The sequence below is a fragment of the Lepidochelys kempii genome, chromosome 1, assembly GCF_965140265.1.
Source record: "Lepidochelys kempii isolate rLepKem1 chromosome 1, rLepKem1.hap2, whole genome shotgun sequence".
Lineage (NCBI taxonomy): Eukaryota > Metazoa > Chordata > Testudines > Cheloniidae > Lepidochelys > Lepidochelys kempii.
Genome location: NC_133256.1, coordinates 6,824,104 through 6,845,702, shown reverse-complemented (window position 1 = coordinate 6,845,702; position 21,599 = coordinate 6,824,104). Strand labels below are relative to the sequence as shown.

Below are 21,599 nucleotides of genomic sequence, written 5' to 3'. Positions count from 1 at the left end.
GCTGTTCTCTGTTTGTCCATATCAATGTAATCAGTTCCATTCTTTATTTTGTTCTCCTCTATCGTATGCCCCCTTAATTGTCTCTTCTCTAAACTAACCAGTCCTAGACTTTTCAGTCTTTCCGCATACGCCAGCCTCCCCCATTCTCATAGGCTGCCTGGGAAATCCCCTTTCTATCTGCTACATCCTTTATAGAGGCTGGGTGAGCAAAAGGGAGTGCATCTCCAGAGCAGGATATTCTCCATCCCATTCCTTACACATCTGAACATTGTCTTTGTTGTGGCCACTACCGCAAATGAGCAGGTGTTTTCGTGGAGCTGCTATCAATGATGCCCAAGTCTTTTCCCTGAGGTGTGTTCTAGTTGGGATGTTTCCCCTGGCACATGTCTTGGCAAAGGTGTTTTTTTCCCACTCTCAGATTTTCAATAACTAGGTGAATGGGAAACTCCCTACAGCATGGACTCTGTAGCCTGGGTTTCATTGTATTGAGCCTATGTGTAAATTGGCAGATTTTTTTTGCTGAAACTTTGGTCAATGACGAAAAAGCCTTTAAAAGAAATCATTGTTGCAAACCCTTACACCTCTCGTTAAGGTGCCTTTATTACGCCACTGAAACTGAGGAGTTCTGTCTTCAAAAGCGGATTTGTAGTGTTTACACCTCCACTATTTCTTCACCAAATGCTGCCTCTTGGCAAAAAAACTTGGCAGTGCAGATAAGGCCTAAGGAACAATGAGGGAAAACCAGCATCCACTCGTGTTTCGTGCTGGTGCCTATTAATGTTTCCCATACCACGATGTGTAGGAATTATTGACGAAAGGAGCACCATAAAATATGGAACTGACATCAGTAGGGTCAATTGTTCATAATTCATTTATCTTAATCATTAAAATGTCATTTTTCAGTGTGTGAAGAGTGACCAACCTGCTCCATCCATGAGACAAGCCTCGAGCTGTGTATGTAATGTCTAATATTAACATTTTCTTTCCATCCAGGCATTTGTCCTGTGACCATCGCCCTAGACCCTGGGCACAGATAGGAAGTCAGGGGAACGCACGGTACATGCAGGAAACACCATTCTGCCTCAGCGTTGGAAACCTTCTCTCCTACTCCATGTCAGATTCCAACTCAACCGACTTTACCAACCCTTCCACCTTCATCCTGCTGGGCATTCCTGGCCTGGAGGCAGCCCATGTCTGGATCTCCATCCCTTTCTGTGCGATCTATGCCATAGCCATCTTGGGGAACTTCACAATCCTGTTCATCGTGAAGAGGGAGCCAAGCCTCCATGGGCCCATGTACTATTTCATCTGCATGCTGGTCGTCGCCGACGTGGTCCTGTCTACGACCGTCCTACCCAAAATGCTGAGCATCTTCTGGTTCAATTCCAGGGAGATCAATTTCGGCACCTGCCTCACCCAGATGTTCTGCCTTCTCAGCTTCTCTGCTATGCATTCTGGGATCCTTGTGGCCATGGCTTTTGATCGCTACGTGGCCATCTGTGATCCCCTGAGACATTCCACCACTCTGACAAACCCTGTGGTGGCCAAAATTGGCCTGGCCGTGGTGCTGCGTGGCATCATGCTCGTATTGCCCTATCTCTTCCTGGCGAGGAGGTGGCCATATTGCAGAACCAACATCATTCCCTACACATACTGCAAGCACATAGCTGTGGTGAAGCTGGCTTGCGCCGACATCCGCATCAGTAGTTACTACAGCCTCGCTGTGGCATTCTTGGTGACCGGTGTGGATGTGTTTTGTATCGCTGTGTCCTATATCCAGATCCTCAGGGCCATCTTCAGCCTCCCAACAAAGGACGCCCGCCTCAAGACTTTTGGGACCTGTGGCTCCCACCTCTGTGTCATCTTAGGCTCTTACATCCCACATCTCTTCTCCGCCCTCACAGAACGGTTTGGGCACAATATGGCCCTGCATTTCCACGTTCTCATGAACAACATGTATCTCCTGGTGCCCCCCATGTTAAACCCCATCATCTATGGGGTGAGGAGCCAACAGATTCGGGATAGTCTGCTCCAGCTCTTTACTCATTAAGGGTCATAAAGCTTTCTCCTGGTGATCTGGCTGTCAGACTGAGCTCCATGCAGCGCTTGCTGGTGACATGTGCTGGGCTCTCTTCCCTGAATCACTGACTGGCCAGTCAAAGAGACCTGAAACCCTTTCCTCACTTTACTGTGCTGCGTCAGTGTGACAAATGGGGAATCTGACTATGTGCAACTCCGAGGGTTGCCGCCTTTCTAATTCCTGGTAACTGGAAGCATGAGGCCCCCACCCATGTAGCATGCATCTTCCCCCAGGTTACGCCCCTGCTCTGCGTCTTCCCCTCAAGGCCCTGCCCCTCACTCTCTCCTCTCCTCCCCACCTCCTGTAACTCTCTGGATTGTCGTTGTGACACTCTGCACTCCAAAGCACTCTATATTTACCACGGTGATGTAATTATGGTACGTTTTGTACAAAGTATGTCCTGTGAGCTATTATTCTAAAGGGCTTAATCTGCTTAACATTAATATCTCCTTGGGTATATGAAGTAATGAAATCATGCTTTGTGTGAGTTCCTAACTTGTGATACGAGGCTGGAAACACCCAAAACCAGCCTTTCAGGTATGTCAAAGGACTAGCTAGACAGTGTTAATTGCTGTCATAAACACTCATCGAGGGAAGAATCCAGTAGCACAGGAACTCTGTATAAGAAAGCCTCCACGGAGGGAGTATGGAGACAACAGAGAATGTTTGGTCAATGGGGGTGGACCCCCAACATCACATATACAGACTTTTCAGAAAACTGGAAGAAACTATAAAAGGTGTGGAGTGAAATCATCTCTTGTCTTCACTGCCCCACAACTCAACAGCTGCAAGAAGCTCAGGAAGACAAAGGAGTTTGAATTGGGAAGGGGAACCCAGGCTTCAAAGCAGGTACAGCCTGTTCTTCAGGAATCTGTGAGCCTGCTTGTATCATCAGTCAAGGTGAGATATTGCTGATTCAAATCCTATCAAGCATGTACTAGCCTTATGCTGCAAGTTTGTTTCATTTCCTGAGTAACCTGCCTTGATCTGTTTTTTATCACTTATAATCATTTAGCATCTATCCTTCTGTGGTCAAGGGGCGGGGCTAAGGGTTCAAGGGGCGGGGTTAGAGTTCGATTGATGGTAGGGCCCTTATACTACAGTATATACTACAGTGACCCCTTTTTTGCCATCTAAAATACGAAAATTGGCTAAAAGAAACGAATGGCTCAGTTTGTGATCTTTTTCAAGTTCTATTTTTTTTAAAACTGGTAATGTTTTGCTTTAAATAAAACATTTCTGAATTGGGTCATTGCGTTTTGTTTTTTTTTTAAAAAAAACACGCCAAACATCGATTGTCTTTAAATGAAATGAAATCTGTTCTTCAAAGAACTGACTTAGGTGAATATGAAAAGGCTAAACTTTACAGCACCGTGCACCAACTGATTTAACTGGGAATTGGTCCTGCTTTGAGCAGGGGGTTGGACTAGATGACCTTCTGGGGTCCCTTCCAACCCTGATATTCTATGATTCTATGATTCAAAGGTACCTAACGTATGTGAAGCAGAGCGATGTGGACAAAGAAAAAATAAGTCTGTTTCTACCAGAACAGGAACACAGTGTGACTGCCAAACCCTCTGAAACACCAAAGACCTCAGACTCTGTTGCTCAGGAGGTGTTGGATAACGTGAATAAGCGTTATAAGAAAAATGCATCAGTATTGCTAAATAAGCTGGGCCAAGATAAAAACATTTCTTCATGGACCGATAAAGGGTCTTTTGTGTACAAAGGCTCTGTGGTTAATGGTTCTAACATGCTCGACTTAGTCAGGGCCGTCATCCAGACGCGCTCTGTTCCTAGCAGACATGTACCTAAAGGATGGGATGTTTTTATGAATGCCATGGCGGAACTGAACATACCATCTTCCGTCATGGGCAACGCTACCAATAGAGATCTTTTGGAATGCCTCAAGGCCTCGATCTCCGACACCGGTGTGGACCAAGAAACAGTGACCCCTTTTTTGCCATCTAAAAAACGAAAATTGGCTAAAAGAGCCGAATGACTCAGTTTGTGATCTTTTTCACGTTCTATTTTTTTTTAAACTGGTAATGTTTTACTTTAAATAAAACATTTGTGAATTGGGTCATTGTGTTTTGTTTTTTTTTAAAAAAAACCACGCCAAACATCGATTGTCTTTAAACCCCTCACCTGGGGTACTTTATTGGGTAACATGACTATGAAAATCATTTCAAGATACACATGTCTGGGCTTGTTAAAACATGCTTTGAGCAAGGCTAGGCATGGCCAAGTATTTAAATTTATTTTTTACAAAATTCATCACCATCCGGTCGTTTTGCACTGAGTCATTAGAATACAATTTTAAAATCCGGTCAAAAGATAAACCCTTGCTACGAGGGTGTAAGAAAAACACGCAGTGATAGCCGCAGGCAACGGAGCTGGGGTCTTGTAATTGTCTGTTGTGAAACACAATGTCTGTGGCATTTTTGTTTAAAAATTTCATAATGCTTTTAGGAAAGAACACACTGTTCGGGAGATGCCCGTATGAGTCAAAAAACTCTCCAAGGTTATGCTCCACCAGATACACGGCAAGCCAGTGTTCACCCGGTCGGCTGTGTGGATGCGTGTTGACCACCAAACCTAGGGGTCTCTGAGACAGCTTGCCGCCAGGGAGCCAATCGCAGGGAAACACGTCTAAGAAATTCTTTTTCGTGTAAGCGTCCGTTGATAAGACACGTGAGAGCTGCACGGTGTCCATGTTCACATGTAGTCAAACAGAACATTTCTCCTCTGATTTATCTCTATGACGTCGTCAAAAACCCCATACACAATCATATTGACAGTAATGGTTAAAGCCTTCCCAAAACAAATTTCTGCTCTCAGGTTCCCGGTTTTAATCAGGGAATAGTGATTGGCGCATTCCTGGTTGGGGGACAGGTCAAAGGCAAATAGGGTGTAACCCTGTGCAAACTCCTCACTGTCGATTAACAGAGAACCATCTTTCATGTGTTTACCGGCCGTCTGTACCAGATTCATGTATTCTCTCACGCAGCGTCCTGCCTCGAAGTCTGGTTGAAGAGGCTTGGTCGGTATCTGCTCACCATCCACATACAAGGCCACAAAATTAATATCGTAATGCTTAAAATGAAAGGGATTTTTAGCATATCTTCCGCTAAAGGCATCGTTATCCACGAACCCCAGGACAAGCATTTTGGGCAACTGTTCCAGGAACTGGTTCTCCTGGTTACTGACCCTGCTGCCCGCAGGGATGCTAAACACTTTCATTCCCACACGGTCCACGGGGTATTTGGCATTAGCGGTAAGCAGGGCCTCGGCGTGCCCCAGACGAACGCTCAGGGCCACCCGTACTTTCTTCACAAAAAGGGATGCTGATAGAATGCACAGTTTAAAGCCTTTGGTTCCGCTGCCCATTAAACAGAAAGGATCTTTACTGCGCGTCAGTTTAATTTTCACATCCACTCCGTTCAACAATAGTTTTTCTTGAAAAAACAGGTCGCTGTGTAGATGACCCAGAAGCTCTACTGTTCTGCTTTGAGCGGTCAGTTTTGCAAGCCTCACAAACCCGAGATTCTCGCCGTCCAAGTCTGTGTCTTCCTGTTGTCCAGCAGTGTCTTTGTAAAAGAGGCCAGCGGAAAATTGTGTGGCGAGGGTGTCGTTGCTGTAATTGAGCACCGATTCTATAAAGGCCCTGTAAGGGTAACAGTTGTTGCTTTGGCTTACAAGATGGCCTCTGAGCGTGACATCCAGCTGCTAAAAATAGAGGCCACTGGGTAATTCACCAGGCCCACCTCGGCGTCCGCTTCGAGTTCAGTTCCATCTCCTTTTACAATCTTGCAACACAGGTACAGCAGTGTGTTGTTTAAATCCATATAATCTATGCCATTCCCTGCTATAAAAAGTCAATGGGGGCAGACTCCGTAATGGCCGACAGAGGTGGCACCTCGAGGTAGATGCTTTTCTCAATGCTGGTCTGCGTAGGGGCTATTTGGAACAAGTCTAGTTCGGATTTGGTGCATTCTTCAGACCCACAGTGAACGAAAGCCATGTTGATTAAAATATATCTCTCATATCAGCCGGCGAGTGTTTCCTCTTTCGCCCAGGCTTCCTCTTGGACTTTCGCTTATGGCCGACCCTGCGGGCCAAAGTCCTTCTTTTAAAGGGTTTTGCTTTTTTATAAAACTCGCTCTCTCCGGGGGCGCAGGTGTAGCTTGATGATCACCTTGCCAAAGCGAAATGAGACGCTTTTGTTCTGATCTGTCTTTATTTCAATGGTAATGGTGTCGATGTGGTGTTTACTGATAGGGACATAATGAGGTTTATCGTAGGTGATGGTGACAAACTCGTTGTTCCTTCCTTGGGCAGGGACACAACGTAACAGGGGAACAGAAAAGTCCCCCACAGACTGATGTTCTACGATATCCGTGTACAGATACAAGGAATTAAAACCCCCTGTAATGTCTCCTGAGAAAGGGAATTTTTGGACGCTGTGTTTGGGGCCCAAGCTCATAATGTTAGCTAGCTCCCTGCTGGTAGAAAACATATAAGTAAAAGCGGCGGATCTAAGTCTAATTTTTCTACCCACAGAGTCGTAGTTCATGACCATCTCAGGCGGTCCGGGGTGACAAGCTATGATACTGTTCATATGATCCAGTAATTCGGGTATGGACGCGTAATAACCTCGTCGTAGGATGAAACTCCATGCCATATCTCCAAAGGTGACTTCAAAAGGAGTGTCTTCGTTGATAGTGTTCCAGCTGTGCGGGTATTGTATTTCCACTAACCCGACCTCCCAGGCACCCCGGAGATCCAAGGGCTTAATTAGCCGTATTGTAAAGTTCGAGCTGGTGTTTTGGGGAAAAATTGCAGAGCTGGCGTTGCTGGGCAAAGTAATGTAAAACCCGCCGTCGCTCATCTTCTCTGACTTTGCGGGGAGGAATAACTTTTGTTTGTTTGTTGTCTGCGTCTAAATGTCACAGAGTTGAGAAGCTTTCACCCAGCTGTTCAACTTATCAGGCCACCCCAACCATTTTACCAGTAGTTGCTTTTTTCTCCCTTTTCCTTTCTCCGCTAGAACTTTTTCAACCCTGTAAATCCTGTCTCGTTTGGGGTTTACTTTTTGTAATTCTTCAGGGTAAAAAGATCCAGTAACTGTCTCACCCTCGTAGTCTTATAATCGGTATACAGGTCTCTGACCCCTGGTTAAGGCTTCATCCACTATGAATATCTCATCGGTAAATGTCTGTTTGGATAGAATGTAATTTTTGAGGCACACGCCCTTTGCTAAAAATAGCTTTAAAGGCCTTGGATACCTCACCACTCATCTTGTCTCTTAGGCCTAAGGCCCAGGGATATTTGGATAGAATGTCTACCACTGTTAAGATGTACTTAAAATTGCAGTTCTGTTTGGAGAACTGGTGCATATCCACCAAATCTGCCTGCCATTGCGCATCCACTTCTGAAACAATGGTCTTGTTTCTTTTAAAACGTATTCGAGCCGGTTTGTGTAAAGTATAAGCACCCTGGTCTGAAAGCCAAGCTGTTACTTGTCTTCTATTGAAAGTTTTACTGTGCTTTTTGGCCACTTGAAAAAGAGGGTTCACCCCGCCAAAGCTCCCAACTTCCCCGGGGGTGTAATATATTTTCTTTAACAGAGCCGCCTGTGGAGACATGACTGTTACTGGTACCATCTTTTACTAACACAAGTGTGGGTGGGGGACAACATTCATATTAACACATTTAAATAAGTTTTATTAATCGCCTGGTTTAACACAACCTTTTACAACCGCCTGTAAAAATGGGCGCCATGACTCCTAACATGAGGGTGTCTTTGCTGGTTCATTCTTCCATTTTGTCCTTTTCCTCTTGAGATCTGTGTCTCAGACATGAGCAAAAACAGCTGATGCATGATACATTTACTCCCACAGGGCTACTGATGTGTAAGTAAGGACTTCCGGTGGGTCGGGCTAAGGGGTCAAGGGGCGGGGCTAAGGGGTCAAGGGGCGGGGTTAGGTTTTGATTGATGGTAGGGCCCTTATACTACTCATGTTGTACATATCTCTGTGCAGTGAAAGACGGTCTAATTCTGGGTTTATGCTCCAGTAGGGTTGCCAGGCTGGGGAGCTGGGAAATTGTTTTGTTCCTCCATTGTTGGTCTATGAGTGGCTTAGGTAAAGCACTCAGGTAACTCAATTAGGTATGTGGCGCCACCTTCTGTTGTGTTGGGTGATAACAGGGCCCAGAGGGGATGGCTGTGTGTCACCATGAGAGCAGGGGGAGAGGCCAACCCAGCTGAATGGTTTGGGGGCACAGCAGTTCCAACAGCTTCCAGGCACTACCCCAAAACAACACCCTGGCACCCCTGCTTTCACCACTGTTTTATAGTTGCCACAAATCTTGTACAAACTATGTCATGTGAAGTGTCAGTGGAAAAGCTATAGTTTGCTGAATATGATTATCCTCTTTGTATGCATGTCTCATTTTTTTATCTGAAGTTATGAATTTTGACTATGTATCTGTATTTCAAATGTTTTTCCTCCTGTGGTAACTCCCACAAGGTAGTTTACATCCAGTCGAGCCAGTACTTTGTGAATGGACTATTCAAGTTGATGGCCCATCAGTGAGCACAATGGGCCATGGGAGAAGCTTATCCCCACCGGATGGACTTTCCTGTAGACGCTGTAGCCAGAATATGGGTAATGGTCCCTGCTGTAGCTCACTGAAGCACGCAAGGGCATGTGACCATCTCACCGGACTCCATCTTGTGCTTGTACTTTCCCACTAACTGTGCATCTGGCAGAAGTTCCCTGCACCTGGCAGAAGCTATAAAAGGGGAAAGTGATGTCATCACTTGGCCTCACTCCCCCCACAACTCAACACCTCAAAACACAGCTAGAGGAAAAATATTTTAACTGGGGAGTTGGTCCCAAGCTGGAAAGGAGAAATCCTGGCATGTGTATAGAAGATTGGTGAACTGTTTGTACCATCAGGGTGAGATACAAACCCTGTCTACTATGTAGAAGTCAGATTGTGATTTTGCTTCATTTATTCAGGAATCTACCTTGATCTGTACACTTATTAGTTAAAATAACTTAAAATCTATATTTCTGTAGTTAATAAATTGGTTTTATGTTTTTTACCTAAAACAGTGTGTTGTTTGAAATGCAAAAGGGAAATCTGCTCAAGAAGAGGGGCTGGTGCATTGTCCTCTCCACATTGAGACTGGGTGGACTGCATAATAAACTTACACTGGTCAGGTTTCTGACCAAGGCAAGACGGTACCGCTCTGAGGTCCTAAGCTGGAGAGCTGGGGGGAACTGGTTGGAGCCTCTCTATTGTTGGTTCATGAATGGCTGGCGAAAGCATTCATGTAATTCAGCTGGGTGTGTCCCTGCCTGTGAATGTTTGTGTGAGTGGAGGAGTTGGAGGGGTCTGTAGCTTGTCACATAATCACAGTGTGAAAGGGGACTCATATTAGTGTGCAAGAGGGCTCAGTGGTACCCCAATTCTGTGTTGCACTCCGGGGAAGACTGGCACAGTGAGCAGGTTGAAATGCAACCCTTGTTCTGAGTGAGATTTGCACTTCATACACTGGTGTAGAAATTTTAAGTGAGATTTTGAGTGGGGTAGTTGGAGATCAGTCAAAGAGGTGACCAGTTTGTTATTTTCTGTTTGCTTATTTTGGGAAATGGAAGTAGGAACAGAAAAGCAGCAAGATGAGTGAAAACTGAGAAATGATTGTGAAATTGGAGCTATTCAGATTGCAGGCAGTAGAAAAAGAAAAAGAACATAGGAGAATTTTGCAGCTAAAGCCGGCAGAGGCTGCCAGAGAGGAGACTGAACACAGAAAGGCTATGGAGCTAAAACAACAAGAAAGTGAGAAGAAAGAGAGAGAGAGCAGAATTACCAATTTGACTTGCTGGAAAAGCTGAACTAGAACCTTTCCACTCCACTGATTCCCACCTCTCCAAAAATCCTCAAATGGGAACAATTGTGTCCTGCATACAACGAGGCAGGGGATATTGGTGAATATCTTTGAGAGTCTCTGTGTGATACATAAGATTCCTGATGACCAGAAGATGCCCACTTTAGTTGCTAATTTTTCTGGTAAAGCTCTGGATATAGTCAATAAAATGCCAACTGATGATGCTTCAGATTATTGTAAATTCAAAGAAATGGTTTTGAAACAATTTCAGATTTTCCCCTGAAAGATACAGAGTGAAATTTAGGAATCTTAAGGGGGTCCTGGTATGCAACATGGAATGTGTTTAAAAAATTAAAGATATTATGGGAAAGTGGGTAAGGGGCACAGATGTTACAAGATTTGAAGGAATGTTTGACCTAGCTGGTTGGTTAGGAGCACTTCTTAAACACAGGTAAAGATGATGTGAAACAATGTCTATGGGACAAAAAGGTGAAAACTGTGGATGAGATGGCTTCTCTAGCTGATGACTTTGAACAGACACAAGCATCTATTGTGAATAAACTACAGACGGAGGGTTTACACTTGGTGGGAAGCATGGTCCCATTTTACCCCATTCTTCTAATCTCCAACCCGAATCTCCTGTGAAAATGGAAGAGTCCAGGAGGTGCTATCATTGGAATTCCACTGATCACCTGAGGAATAAATGCCCTGTGCTCAAAGAAAGCAGGCAGCAGGTAGCCCAGGCGAATGCTGCTATTCAGAGCACAGAAGCCCCTCAGGCACCTGTCACTTATCATACTAGGTTTGTAAAATTAGCGTTTGTATAACTAGGCATGAAGCACTGAATGGCAGGGAACATCATGGGTGGGAAGATACAGGGGCAGAAATTTTGGTAGTTAGGAGGAGTATAGTACAACAAGGTGACATACTGACAGGACAGACGGCAGGGCTTTTATTGTTTGATGGTTACAAAATCCTTGTGCCTTTGGCTAAAGTGCACATCGAAACCAAATGTTTGGAAGCTGTATTATCAGTGGGGGTAGTAGACGAAACCCCTATTGATATGCTAATTGGCTATTATTTCTTCCATGTAGCTCAGGGTGTTAAAGTGTCCGCATGCAGCAAGAAGGAGCGTTCTGCTGGGACTTCAGAGGAAAAGGGGAAAGCCCCAGGAACTGCTGAAAGAAAGAGACAGAGTCTCCTTGATTCCTCTGCAGGAGGAGGAAGCTGCATGTTTCCAGGGGTGGGGGTGGTTGAGACCAGCTCCTGCCCTTCAGCTGAAGGTAGCGGTGCCTCAGGGAGAAAAAAGTCCATGGTGCTGCCAAACACGGGCCAAACCAAATCTAAGGGAGCATAGGGAGATGTGTTCCAGAGGGGAGCCTAGAGGAGGGAGATAGAATCATAGAAATCACTGAGGAGGTGGGTGTGGGTTCCTTTAACACTGCAGCAGGAGGCAACACCACCCCAGGAAGAAAGGGGGGTGTGGAGCCTGCCACTGAGACAACTGTCCAGGCTGCTAGCTGTGAGCCCTTCACAGCTGACCAGGGGATAGTTCCCACTCTAAAGAGCATAGCGGTAGGTGTCCTAGAGGGGGCCATGAGGAGGAAACTGGGGGAGGAATAGTGGGAGAACAGGAATGTCTGCTCACTGATCACATGGGGGAGGATGCTCAGGACAGAATGGATGATTCAGCATTTGTGCACCCAGGCACCCAACCTGTGGCTCAGGCTTTGAGAGGGAACAGTGTAACTGACCTGCCGGACGGGAGCCATCACACAACTTACCTCTCGGGGATAGAGAGAGGGGTGACGCAGGGTATTCCAATCCAGGTCACAATTTTTCAGGACTTTGTTCCTGACGTGCTTGTGAAAACTAACTCTCTCTCTTGAAGACAGGATGCAGGTCCAACTGAATCGATGGTTGTCTGTGGAAATGCTAATGACCCAACTGACAGAGGGGAGGAGGAAATTCCCAGGGTTGGGAAAACACAGAAAGCAGCTGTGAAGAGACACACCTCTTAGCCCAGAGAGCACAAATCACAACCCTCTAGGAAAGGGGGAGGGGAAGGTCCCAGTGCTGGGAGTGGGGATCACAGGGAAAGTGCAAGGTGTGTGTGTGGGGGGGGGGTGGATTATTTTCATGGGCATAACCCTGGGGTTGGGACCTAGCTCTGCAGAGGGCTGGCCAACATATAAATCCCTCTTACTTCCTTAACTCATCAGACCCTGGCATACCAAGACCCCAAAGATTGCCTGAAATTGAGATCCCTCCTAAAGGGGGCTGATGTTATTGATGTGAACTGTGATCGTATAGATCATAGTTGCAAGCAAGGTCCTATAGTGGCACCAAATCTTGTACAAAGTAGGTTGAGTAAGGTTTCTATAAAAAGGCTGTAATTTGCTGGTTATGATTATGCTGTCTGTATGTGTGTATCATTTTTGTATTTGAAGTTACGAATATTGGCTATGTACTTATATCTCAATGTGTTTGATTCTAAGTAGCATCCGTGAAGCATTTGGTCAGCTTCTCAAGAAAGGACTATTCTGAGTAAGTGCCCAATGAAGAAATACTTAACTGACAAGGGAGCTTGGGAGACTCCAATCCACATCTGAGGAGCCTTCCTGGTAACGTTCAAGATAGCATGTGAGCAATGGCTGCCGCCTGCAAACTGAGTCATGCATGGACATGTGACTTGCCCATGTGACTCCAAGCTCCACCTTTCTGCTGTGATTTTCCACAGTAAGAAGAAAGGGGTATCCTTCCACATGCAGAGGATATGAAAAGCTCTGGAATCCCCTCCATTTTGTCTTCAATCCTGCTTCTGCCCTCTGGAGGAACTGTGCTTGAAACTGAAGCTCTGAACAAAGGACTGAACAAGCCATCCAGGATGGGATCTTTGTACTCCAGAGACTTCATTGGTTTAAATCAGCCGTAGTCCCATCAAGCCTGAAACAAGCCTGAACTTTAATAACACACACATAGCACAAATTCATAACTTCACATACAATGATCGCATGTACAACCCAAGGAGATATCAATGTTTAGTGACAGGGGGAGGAGAGGAAATAGTTGCAGGAGGGGCCTTGAGGGGAAGAGGTAGAGCAGGGGTGGAGCCTGGGGGAAGAGGCAGCGTAGAGGGGTGAGGCCTTAGGCTTCCAGTTACCAGCAATTAGAAAGGTGGCAACCCTATGAGTTGCACATAGACAGATTCCCCAGTTTGTCACGCTGACACAGCACAGTAAGGTGAGGAAAGGATTTAATATCTCTTTGACTGGCCAGTCAGTGATTCAGGGAGGAGGGCCCAGCACTATATCACCAGCTACCTCTGAATGGAGTGTGGTCTGAGAACCAGAGCATCAGGAGAAAACTTTAGGTCCCTTTCTGAGTAAAGAGCTGGAGTAGCCTATCCCGGATCTGTTGGGTCCTCACCCCATAGATGATGGGGTTTAGCATGGGGGGCACCAGGAGGTACATGTTGGACATGAGAACATGGAAATGCAGGGCCACATTGTGCCCAAACCGTTGCGTGAGGGCAGAGAAGAGATGTGGGGTGTAACAGGCTAAGATGACACAGAGGTGGGAGCCGCAGGTCCCAAAAGTCTTGAGGCGGGCATCCTTTGTTGGGAGGCTGAAGATGGCCCTGAGGATCTGGATATAGGACACAGCGATACAAAACACATCCACACCAGTCACCAAGCATGCCACAGCGAGGCTGTAGTAACTACTGATGCGGATATCTGCGCAGGCCAGCTTCACCACAGCTATGTGCTTGCAGAATGTGTAGGGAATGATGTTGGTTCTGCAATATGGCCACTTCCTCACCAGGAAGGGGTAGGGCAATATGAGCATGATGCCACGCAGCACCATGGCCAGGCCAATTTTGGCCACCACAGGGTTTGTCAGGGTGGTGGCATGTCTCAGGGGATCGCAGATGGCCACATAGCGATCAAAAGCCATGGCCACGAGGATCCCAGACTGTATCACAGAAAAGCTGAGAATGAAGTACATCTGGGTGAGGCAGGCACTGAAATTGATCTCCCTGGAATTGAACCAGAAGATGCTCAGCATTTTGGGTAGGACGGCCGTAGACGGGACCAGGTCAGTGATGACCAGCATGCAGAGGAAATAGTACAAGGGTCCATGGAGGCTTGGCTCCCTCTTCACGATGAACAGGATGGTGAAGCTCCCCAGGATGGCTATGGCGTACATGGCACAGAAGGGGATGGAGATCCAGACATGGGCTGCCTCCAGGCCAGGAATGCCCAGCAGGATGAAGGTGGAGGGGTTGTTGAAGTCAGTTGAGTTGGAATCTGACATGGAGTAGGAGAGAAAGTGTCCAACACTGAGGCAGAATGGTGTTTCCTGCATGTACCGTATGTTCCCCTGACTTCCTGTATGAACCCAGGCTGTAGGGCGACAGTCACAGGACAAATACCTGGATGGAGAGACAGTGTTAATATGAGACACTTCATGCACTACTGGAGGCTGTTCTCATTGATGAAGCAGGTTGGTCGCTCCACACACACTGAAAAATGACATTTTCATTATTCAGATAAATGAATTATGAACAACTGACCCTAATAATGCCAATTCCATATTTTATGGTGCTCCCTGTGTCAACAATTCCTACACATCGTGGAGTGGGAAATCTTTATAGGCACCAACAGGAAACACAAGTGGATACTGGTTTTCCCTGATTGTTCCTTAGGCCCTGTCTACACTGTCACCTTTTTTCGCCAAAAGGCAGCATTTGGTGAAGAAATAGTGGAGGTGTGAACACTACAAAGCCACTTTTGATGACACAACTCCTCAGTTTCAGTCATGTAATAAAGGCACCTTAACGAGAGTTGTAAGGCTTTTTATGCAAAAATTTTGTCACTGAAGTGCCAGTGTACACACTGTGCTTGATTTCATCAATGTAATTGGCCTCTGGAAGGCATCCCACAATGCCCATTCTAACCTCTCTGGTCAGGAGTTTCAACTCTGCTGCCCTGCATCCAGGTAAATACTTTCCTCTCCTCCCTATTTAAAGGCCCAGTAATTTTGAAATTCCCCTTCCTGTTTGCTCGGCGTGGAGTGTTCACATCACATCTTCCCAGGTGGCCATGACGGCTCTATGCAGCAAATGGTCTCCCGCTTAGACCACTGTGGAGCTGCTGAATCTGCTCAGTATTTGGGGAGAGGAGGCTGTGCAGTTCCAGCTGTGCTCCAGCTGTAGGAATTTCAGTGCCTAGGGGAAGATTTCTTGCAGCTTGCAGGAAAAGGGCTATGATCGGGACAAGCTGAAGTGCAGAGCAAAGGTGAAGGAGCTGAGGCACACGTACCAGAAGGCAAGGGAGGCAAACAGTTGCTCCTGTGCTGAGCCCCAGACTGCCATTTTTATAAGGAGTTGGATGTTATCCTTGGAAGTGACCCAACTTCCACCACCAAGAGCCCTGTGGATACTTCGGTGGGGCTGGAGCCTACAGAAACTGGACCTAACACAGAGGAGGAAGTCATTCATGAAGAGGTGGAGGCATTAAAAGATGTGCAGCCTATGCCAGGGTTGCCCAGTGCTATGTCCAGTCAGGAGCTGTTCTCCACTCTGCAGGTGTCCAGCCAGTCTCGGCAGTCACAATCAGGTGAGCCAGAAGCAGGAGAGGAGACCCCTGGTAAGTGGTTTTGCTTTGTGAAGTGCAGAGGTGGGCTGAGGGCAGAGAAATGTACAAGGCTGGCAGTGTTTGTGTTTGCTGGGCATTTCCCCAAACAGCTAGGCAGTATGGCAGAACAGGGTTTTGATGCACACCAAGATTTCACTGGAATCCTCCAGAGAGATCTCTAGGAAATCTTCCTGCAGGTACCTGCCAGACCTCTGCTGGAGGTTCCTTGGCAGAGCTTCTTTGTTCCTTCCCCCATTGAGGGACACTTTCTCTCACCATTCTGCAATTACTTGGGCAAGGACCAAGCAGCACACAGGCGAGCAGCATAGGGACTGGGGCAGAAACCGCAAGCATGTAGTAGATGTACCCTTGCTTACCCTCAGGAGAGAGATATCTGCCACAATGACTCCCGCCTGTGGAAAAGGGTTGGAAACTTTTGAGTATTGTCCCCCAAGAAGTGCCGCATGACCCCTTTCACACTGCTTTTCTCCCATGCACAATGTCCCCCGCCCCTGGGAACACTCACCATGCTTGCACTGTTCACAGGCATGTCTGCTTATCAAGGGTCAGCGGGAAAGTGACTGGTGTGTTACCAGCAGTGTATTTTAATGTAGCGTTTCAATGCTGTACATATAGTTAACAATAATGTTTTTGTTTATTGTTACTTATGCTTTACCAGATATGTCCTTAAAAGGAGGCACCCCCTCCACTCCAGCCAAGTGTCTCCACCGGATAAGAAAGCGCCCAAGATGGAGCAAGGAAGATATGTTCTGCAAGGAAGTAGTAGTCCGATGCAGACAAGATGGAATGCAGGCAGTGGAGGGAAAGCGACAAGTCTAGGAGTATAATTAATGCCAGTGAACAACATGGTTTATGGAAAACAGGTCTTGTCAAATAAATCTGATTTCATCCTTTCATGAGAGTACATGTTTGGTTGATCAAGGTAACCAAACAGATGCAATAGACTTCTATTTCTCTGAGGCATTGGATTTAGTATGGGGAAAACATTCAGTTTAAAAAATGAACACCATATCAGTAGATTTTGTTACATGGACGAAAAGCTAGCTTTCTAACAGATCTCAGAAACCAGTTGTCAATGGGCCATTCTCAGCAAATGGAGGTGTTTGTAGTGGGGTTCTGCAAGGATCAGTTCAAGGCTAGATGCTATTCAATATTTTCATCAATCATCTGGAAGCAAATAGATTATTGTTGCAAGTAAAATTTGCAGACTACCCAAAGACTGGCAGAGTGGTTACAATGAGGAGGCCAGGGCAGGCATACCAAATGATCTGGAGCATTTGTTGAGCCGGGCCCATGCAAACAAAATGTTTTAATACTGTGAAATGCAAAGTGATCCTCTCGAAACAGGGAATGCAGGCCAGACACCCAGACTAGGGCACTGTATTATGGAACGCAGGGACCCTGAAAAGGATTTAGGGTTGATTGTGAACAACTAAGTCATCATGAGCTCCCGGTGTGATGCTCTGGTCAAAATGGCTAATGAGATCCTTGGATGCATAATCAGGGGAGTGGTGAGTTGGAGCAGGGGAAGGATTTTACCTCTGTACGTGGCACTGATGAAACTGACTGCGTGAAGTTCTGGGGTACCGATTTCAAAAAGGATGTTGTAAAATTGGAGAGGGTGCAGAAAAAAACCCACAAAAATGACTGGAGACTGGAGAGGATGCCTGACAGAGAAAGATTAAAAGAGCTTCATCTATTTATCTCATCAAAAAGACAATCAAGCAGAGAATTCCATGGGGAAAAAACAGTGGGTGCTAAGCGGCTCTGTAATCTCGTTTAGAAAGGCAGAGGAAGACCCAATGGCTAGAAGCTGAAGCCAGACAAAGTCCAATTGGAAGTAAGGGCCAAATGATTAGCAGTCGGTGTGATTAATCTTTGGGACAAACTGCAAAGGGAAGTGGTGGATTCTCCAAAGCCCCATGTCTGCAGATCCAGACTGGATGCTTTTCTGGAAAAATCTGCTTGAGGGCTTGTCTACACTTAAAACACTACAGCAGTGCTGCAAAGCGCTGAAGTGTAGACACTACTTACATGGATGACAGGGGTTCTCCCGTCACTATAGGTAATTCACCTCTCTGAGAGATGGTAGCAAGGTCGATGGAAGAATGCTGTTTATATTGGGGTTAGGTTGAATACAGCGACATATCTCAGGGGTGTGGATTCTTTTGCTGTTGGAAAAAAAGCAAATTCACTGTTGGGTTGCATTAACAGAGGCATAGCATGCAAGTCATGGTAGGTGATAGTACCACCCTACTCAGCACTGGTTAGGTCTCAGTTGGAGTGCTGTGTGCAATTTTGGTCACCGCTGTCTAGTAAGGATGTAAAAAAACTGGAAAGGATCCAGAGGTGAGCGAGAAAGATGATCCAAGGGATGGAATGCAAACTGTATGAGCAAAGGCTGAAGGAACTGGGTATGTTTAGTTTGGAAAAGAGGAGATTAAGGACAGACACGATAGCAGCCTTCAAGTATTTGAAAGGCTGCCATAAAAAAGATGGAGAAAATTTGTTTCTCTCTTGAGACAGAGGGCAGGACAAAAGGCAATGGGTTCAAAGTACAGCAGAGCAGATTTAGGATTAAATCTCAGGGAAAACTCCCTCACTGTAAGAACAGCAGGACAATGGAACAGACACCTAGGCAGGTTGTGGAAGCTCCTTCACTGGAGGTTTTCCAAAGGAGGCAGGATAGCATCTGTCCTGGATTGTTTAGACACAACAAATCCTGCATCTTGGCAGGGGGTTAGACTAGCTGATCCTTGAAGGTCCCTTCTCACCCTGTGGCTCTATGATTCTACAATGTAAAATCCTAGTGTAGAATAGGTCTTAGTCAAACACAAAGTTTTGGAGCTCAGTACAGGGGTAACTGTATTAAATTTCATGGCTTGTGTTATACAGAAGGTCACACAAGATGATCTCATTGTCCCTTCTGATCTTAAACCCTGTGAATCTATCGATAAAGAAAGTAGGTCAGGCACATGAACAAGGGAACATTCAATTACCTCGAAAGTCTGAATAGATAACACTGAGAAAGGGAAATTATTTACTTAATCCATATTTGGCCAGTGGAACTCCTTGCCACACACATTATTGGAGCAAAGAGCATAGCTGAATGGGATTCACAAATGCAGGTGGTGCTGGTGGCTCCACCGTTAGTTAAGGCTGTTGTTAGAGGGCTTATCCCTTCTCCCTCCCATTCCCTGGTCCTTCTCATATGAAGAGAGAGCAGCAAAACCCAAAGTCCGAAGGTGCAAACAATTTGATGTTTATTGGGATGAATTTCCCTCAAGTAATGATTCCAATTTCTTTCCTTTCCACTTCTGATGTCACAGAGCCTTGCCTGTGTCCCTGTTCCCATTTCCCTGTTCCCAATCCCGCCCCCCCTTATAAAAAAAGAACCAATCACAGAGCCAGACAGAGATTATACAGACAAACAATAGGGAAATGGGGACTACAGTGATAGAACAACAAAGAAATGAGGGATTTTGCACCCCAGCTATTGATAAGTGAGTTCTTGCCTAACAGGAGGCTATCAAGCTAAGTTTTCTTTAAATCTTCCAGGCTCTTCCCTTTCTCTGGAGAGGATAGATTGGATCATCTTTTTAACAGCCCAAAACTGCCTTTTTTCAGTGTGACTGGTGAGGACGTGACTGTTCACTTTCCAGCTTATGGCTGCCCCTGCTCTTTAGCCAAAGGCCTTAGCCTAAGAACAAGGCCTTAGACTATCATAGCGAGAGAAGGCCTATAAACAGGCAGACTGATTTTGATTCTTGTTTTGTACCTCTATAACTAGCTAAGTGATAAGAATACACCTAAATTCTTAAAGTATAGGCCTTTGCAGACAGGCCTGAATATCTATATGCTAATAGCTGTCTGACATCTTCAGTTAGGAGATCTCATTTTCAGTTTGCCAAACTTTAACTGTTTGGACTGAAATTTCCCACACTGGGTGTCTGCTTATGGCTGAATTGTTTTTTTGAAAGTTTCAGGCATAACAGTTCAGCCGACTTCTCAAATGAAACCAGAAGAAAAGACGTCTTGCCCATGTTGAAAAATGCATATATTTATTCCAGTGAGGAGCCCTAGCCCCTCCATGCTTTCTCTCAGAAAGTCAGGTGAGAGCCATCCCCGTTAACAGCCAGAGGCCTGAAATGCAAGAGGAGGAGGGAGAGTCCCTGTGCATTAGCTCACACACAGCTGGCTCCTGAGGTCTTTACTCAGTTTTTACTCCAAGGGGAGTTTTGCCTCAGTGGGGCCTGAAAACATATGGGCCACAGCCTCAGAATTTGGCCTTGTATTGTCCTTCTACTGTCACCTTTCATCCTGAAGGATCCTGTGCGCCACTGAAATGCAGCCACATCGGGGCTGGAGCCCATCAGCCGGGGCAGAGCAAAGAGGGAGATTTTGGCCAGTGATATTGGAGCAAACACATCCTCTGTGGCAAGGACCCCAGCATGTTTAATGGCTGCGCAGTGCGGAAAGGACCACAGACCTATTCTCTATCCCATAACGCCCACATTGCACTGGGTTTGTCGAGCAGGTGAGCTCCTCAGCAAGAGATGGGTACCTGTGAATTCTGAGCCAGACGTGTCTTCCCTGGGAATCCCCTGCAGGCAGCCGTTTCCCCCATCTCTCTCACCCCGGCATCTGCAGCAGCATCCCACGCCGAGAGCCGACACAGAGGCATACACCCTTTATAATATAGCTGTGTGCAATCCCAGGGGGGTTCGCTCAGCCTCTAGGGGAGAAGCAGCATCTAAACAGAAACAGGCTGGACACCGGAGACACTTCAGCTAATGTCTCTCTTTCAGGGTCTGCGCTTCTGTGCTGTTTATCCAGCTTCAGGAGTAAACAGTTATTAAGGGACCTTCCCAAAGGGAGATGAGAACTCTTGGGCTCTCCGCTAAGTCAAAGAGGCATTGGCTGCTCTGTGTATTTTTAAAAAGTAGAGTTGATTGGTAAGAAAACAAAGGATAATGGGCAGCTCTCCATAGGGTCTGATACCCTGTAAATGCCCAGTATTACTGGGTAGAGAGAAGACAGAGAGATCTGGAGAAAGGTCACTGAGGGGAGATACAAACACTTTCTACAGGCACCCGGAGCTATTGCTAAGGGATCAGAGATCAGTAATTCTCATCTGTAACTATCATCATACTGTGCGGCAACTTTCATTGAAGGATCTTCAAAACACCTAGCAAAGGAAAGTTACTATGAACATATCCCCATTATACTAATAGGTAAACTGAGGCAAAGGGAGACGTGACTTGGTGAAGGTCACACAGAGAATGACAGACAGAACCCAGGAGTCCTGACTTCCCTACTGTCACCACAGTCTCTCTGTTAGTAACTGAGCGCATGACAAGAAGGAAATGGATTCATGGTGTAGCAGTGGTTGTTCGTTACATGACTGTGAGAGACTTGCCCAGGATGCAACCTGCAACTGGGCCACTGAGACCTCTGGCATACCAACCTGGGCTCCCTCTCACACTGTGAGGCTGTGACAAGCTGCTATCTGCTCCAGGTTTTGCACTTCCACAGGAAGAGACACACCCAGATGCAACTGTATGAATGTTTTCACTAGGCACTCATGAACCAACAATAGAGAGGCTCCAGCCAATTCCCCTCTACCCCCAGCTCCCCAACCTAGGACCCGAGAGCTATAATGTCTTACCCTGATCAGAAGCTGGCGAGTGTAAGTTTATTACCCAGTCCGCCCCTCCCTCAGTGTGGAGAGGACAATGCACCAGCCTCTGTTCCTGAGCAGGTTTCCTTTTGCATTTCAAACAACACACTGTATTAGGTAAAAATATATAAAACCTATTTATTAACTATAGAAGGATAGATTTTAAGTGATAAGTAATAAGTGTACAGATCAAAGGAGGTGACCTAAGAAATAAAGCAATATGACAATCTGAGTTCTATAAACTAGACAGGATTTGAATCACGCAGTGTGTCACCCTGA

General features: G+C 46.1%; 2 protein-coding genes across 2 annotated transcripts; one reads left to right on the top strand and one right to left on the bottom strand.

Moving 5' to 3' along the window:
- Positions 1-1,060: 1,060 nt before the first annotated feature.
- Positions 1,061-2,050, top strand: LOC140898997 (olfactory receptor 52E4-like). The gene has a single exon (XM_073313735.1). It carries the CDS (start codon positions 1,061-1,063, stop codon positions 2,048-2,050), a length of 990 nt encoding a protein of 329 aa, XP_073169836.1.
- An 11,299-nt stretch (positions 2,051-13,349) lies between these two features.
- Positions 13,350-14,348, bottom strand: LOC140898945 (olfactory receptor 52R1-like). Its single transcript, XM_073313615.1, has one exon. The coding sequence runs from the start codon at positions 14,346-14,348 to the stop codon at positions 13,350-13,352; it is 999 nt and encodes a 332-aa protein (XP_073169716.1).
- Between the last annotated feature and the right edge of the window lie 7,251 nt (positions 14,349-21,599).

Excerpts from the sequence above, each read along its gene's own strand:
- LOC140898997 (XM_073313735.1), top strand. The coding sequence starts at position 1,061 with ATGCAGGAAACACCATTCTGCCTCAGCGTTGGAAACCTTCTCTCCTAC.
- LOC140898945 (XM_073313615.1), bottom strand. The coding sequence starts at position 14,348 with ATGCAGGAAACACCATTCTGCCTCAGTGTTGGACACTTTCTCTCCTAC.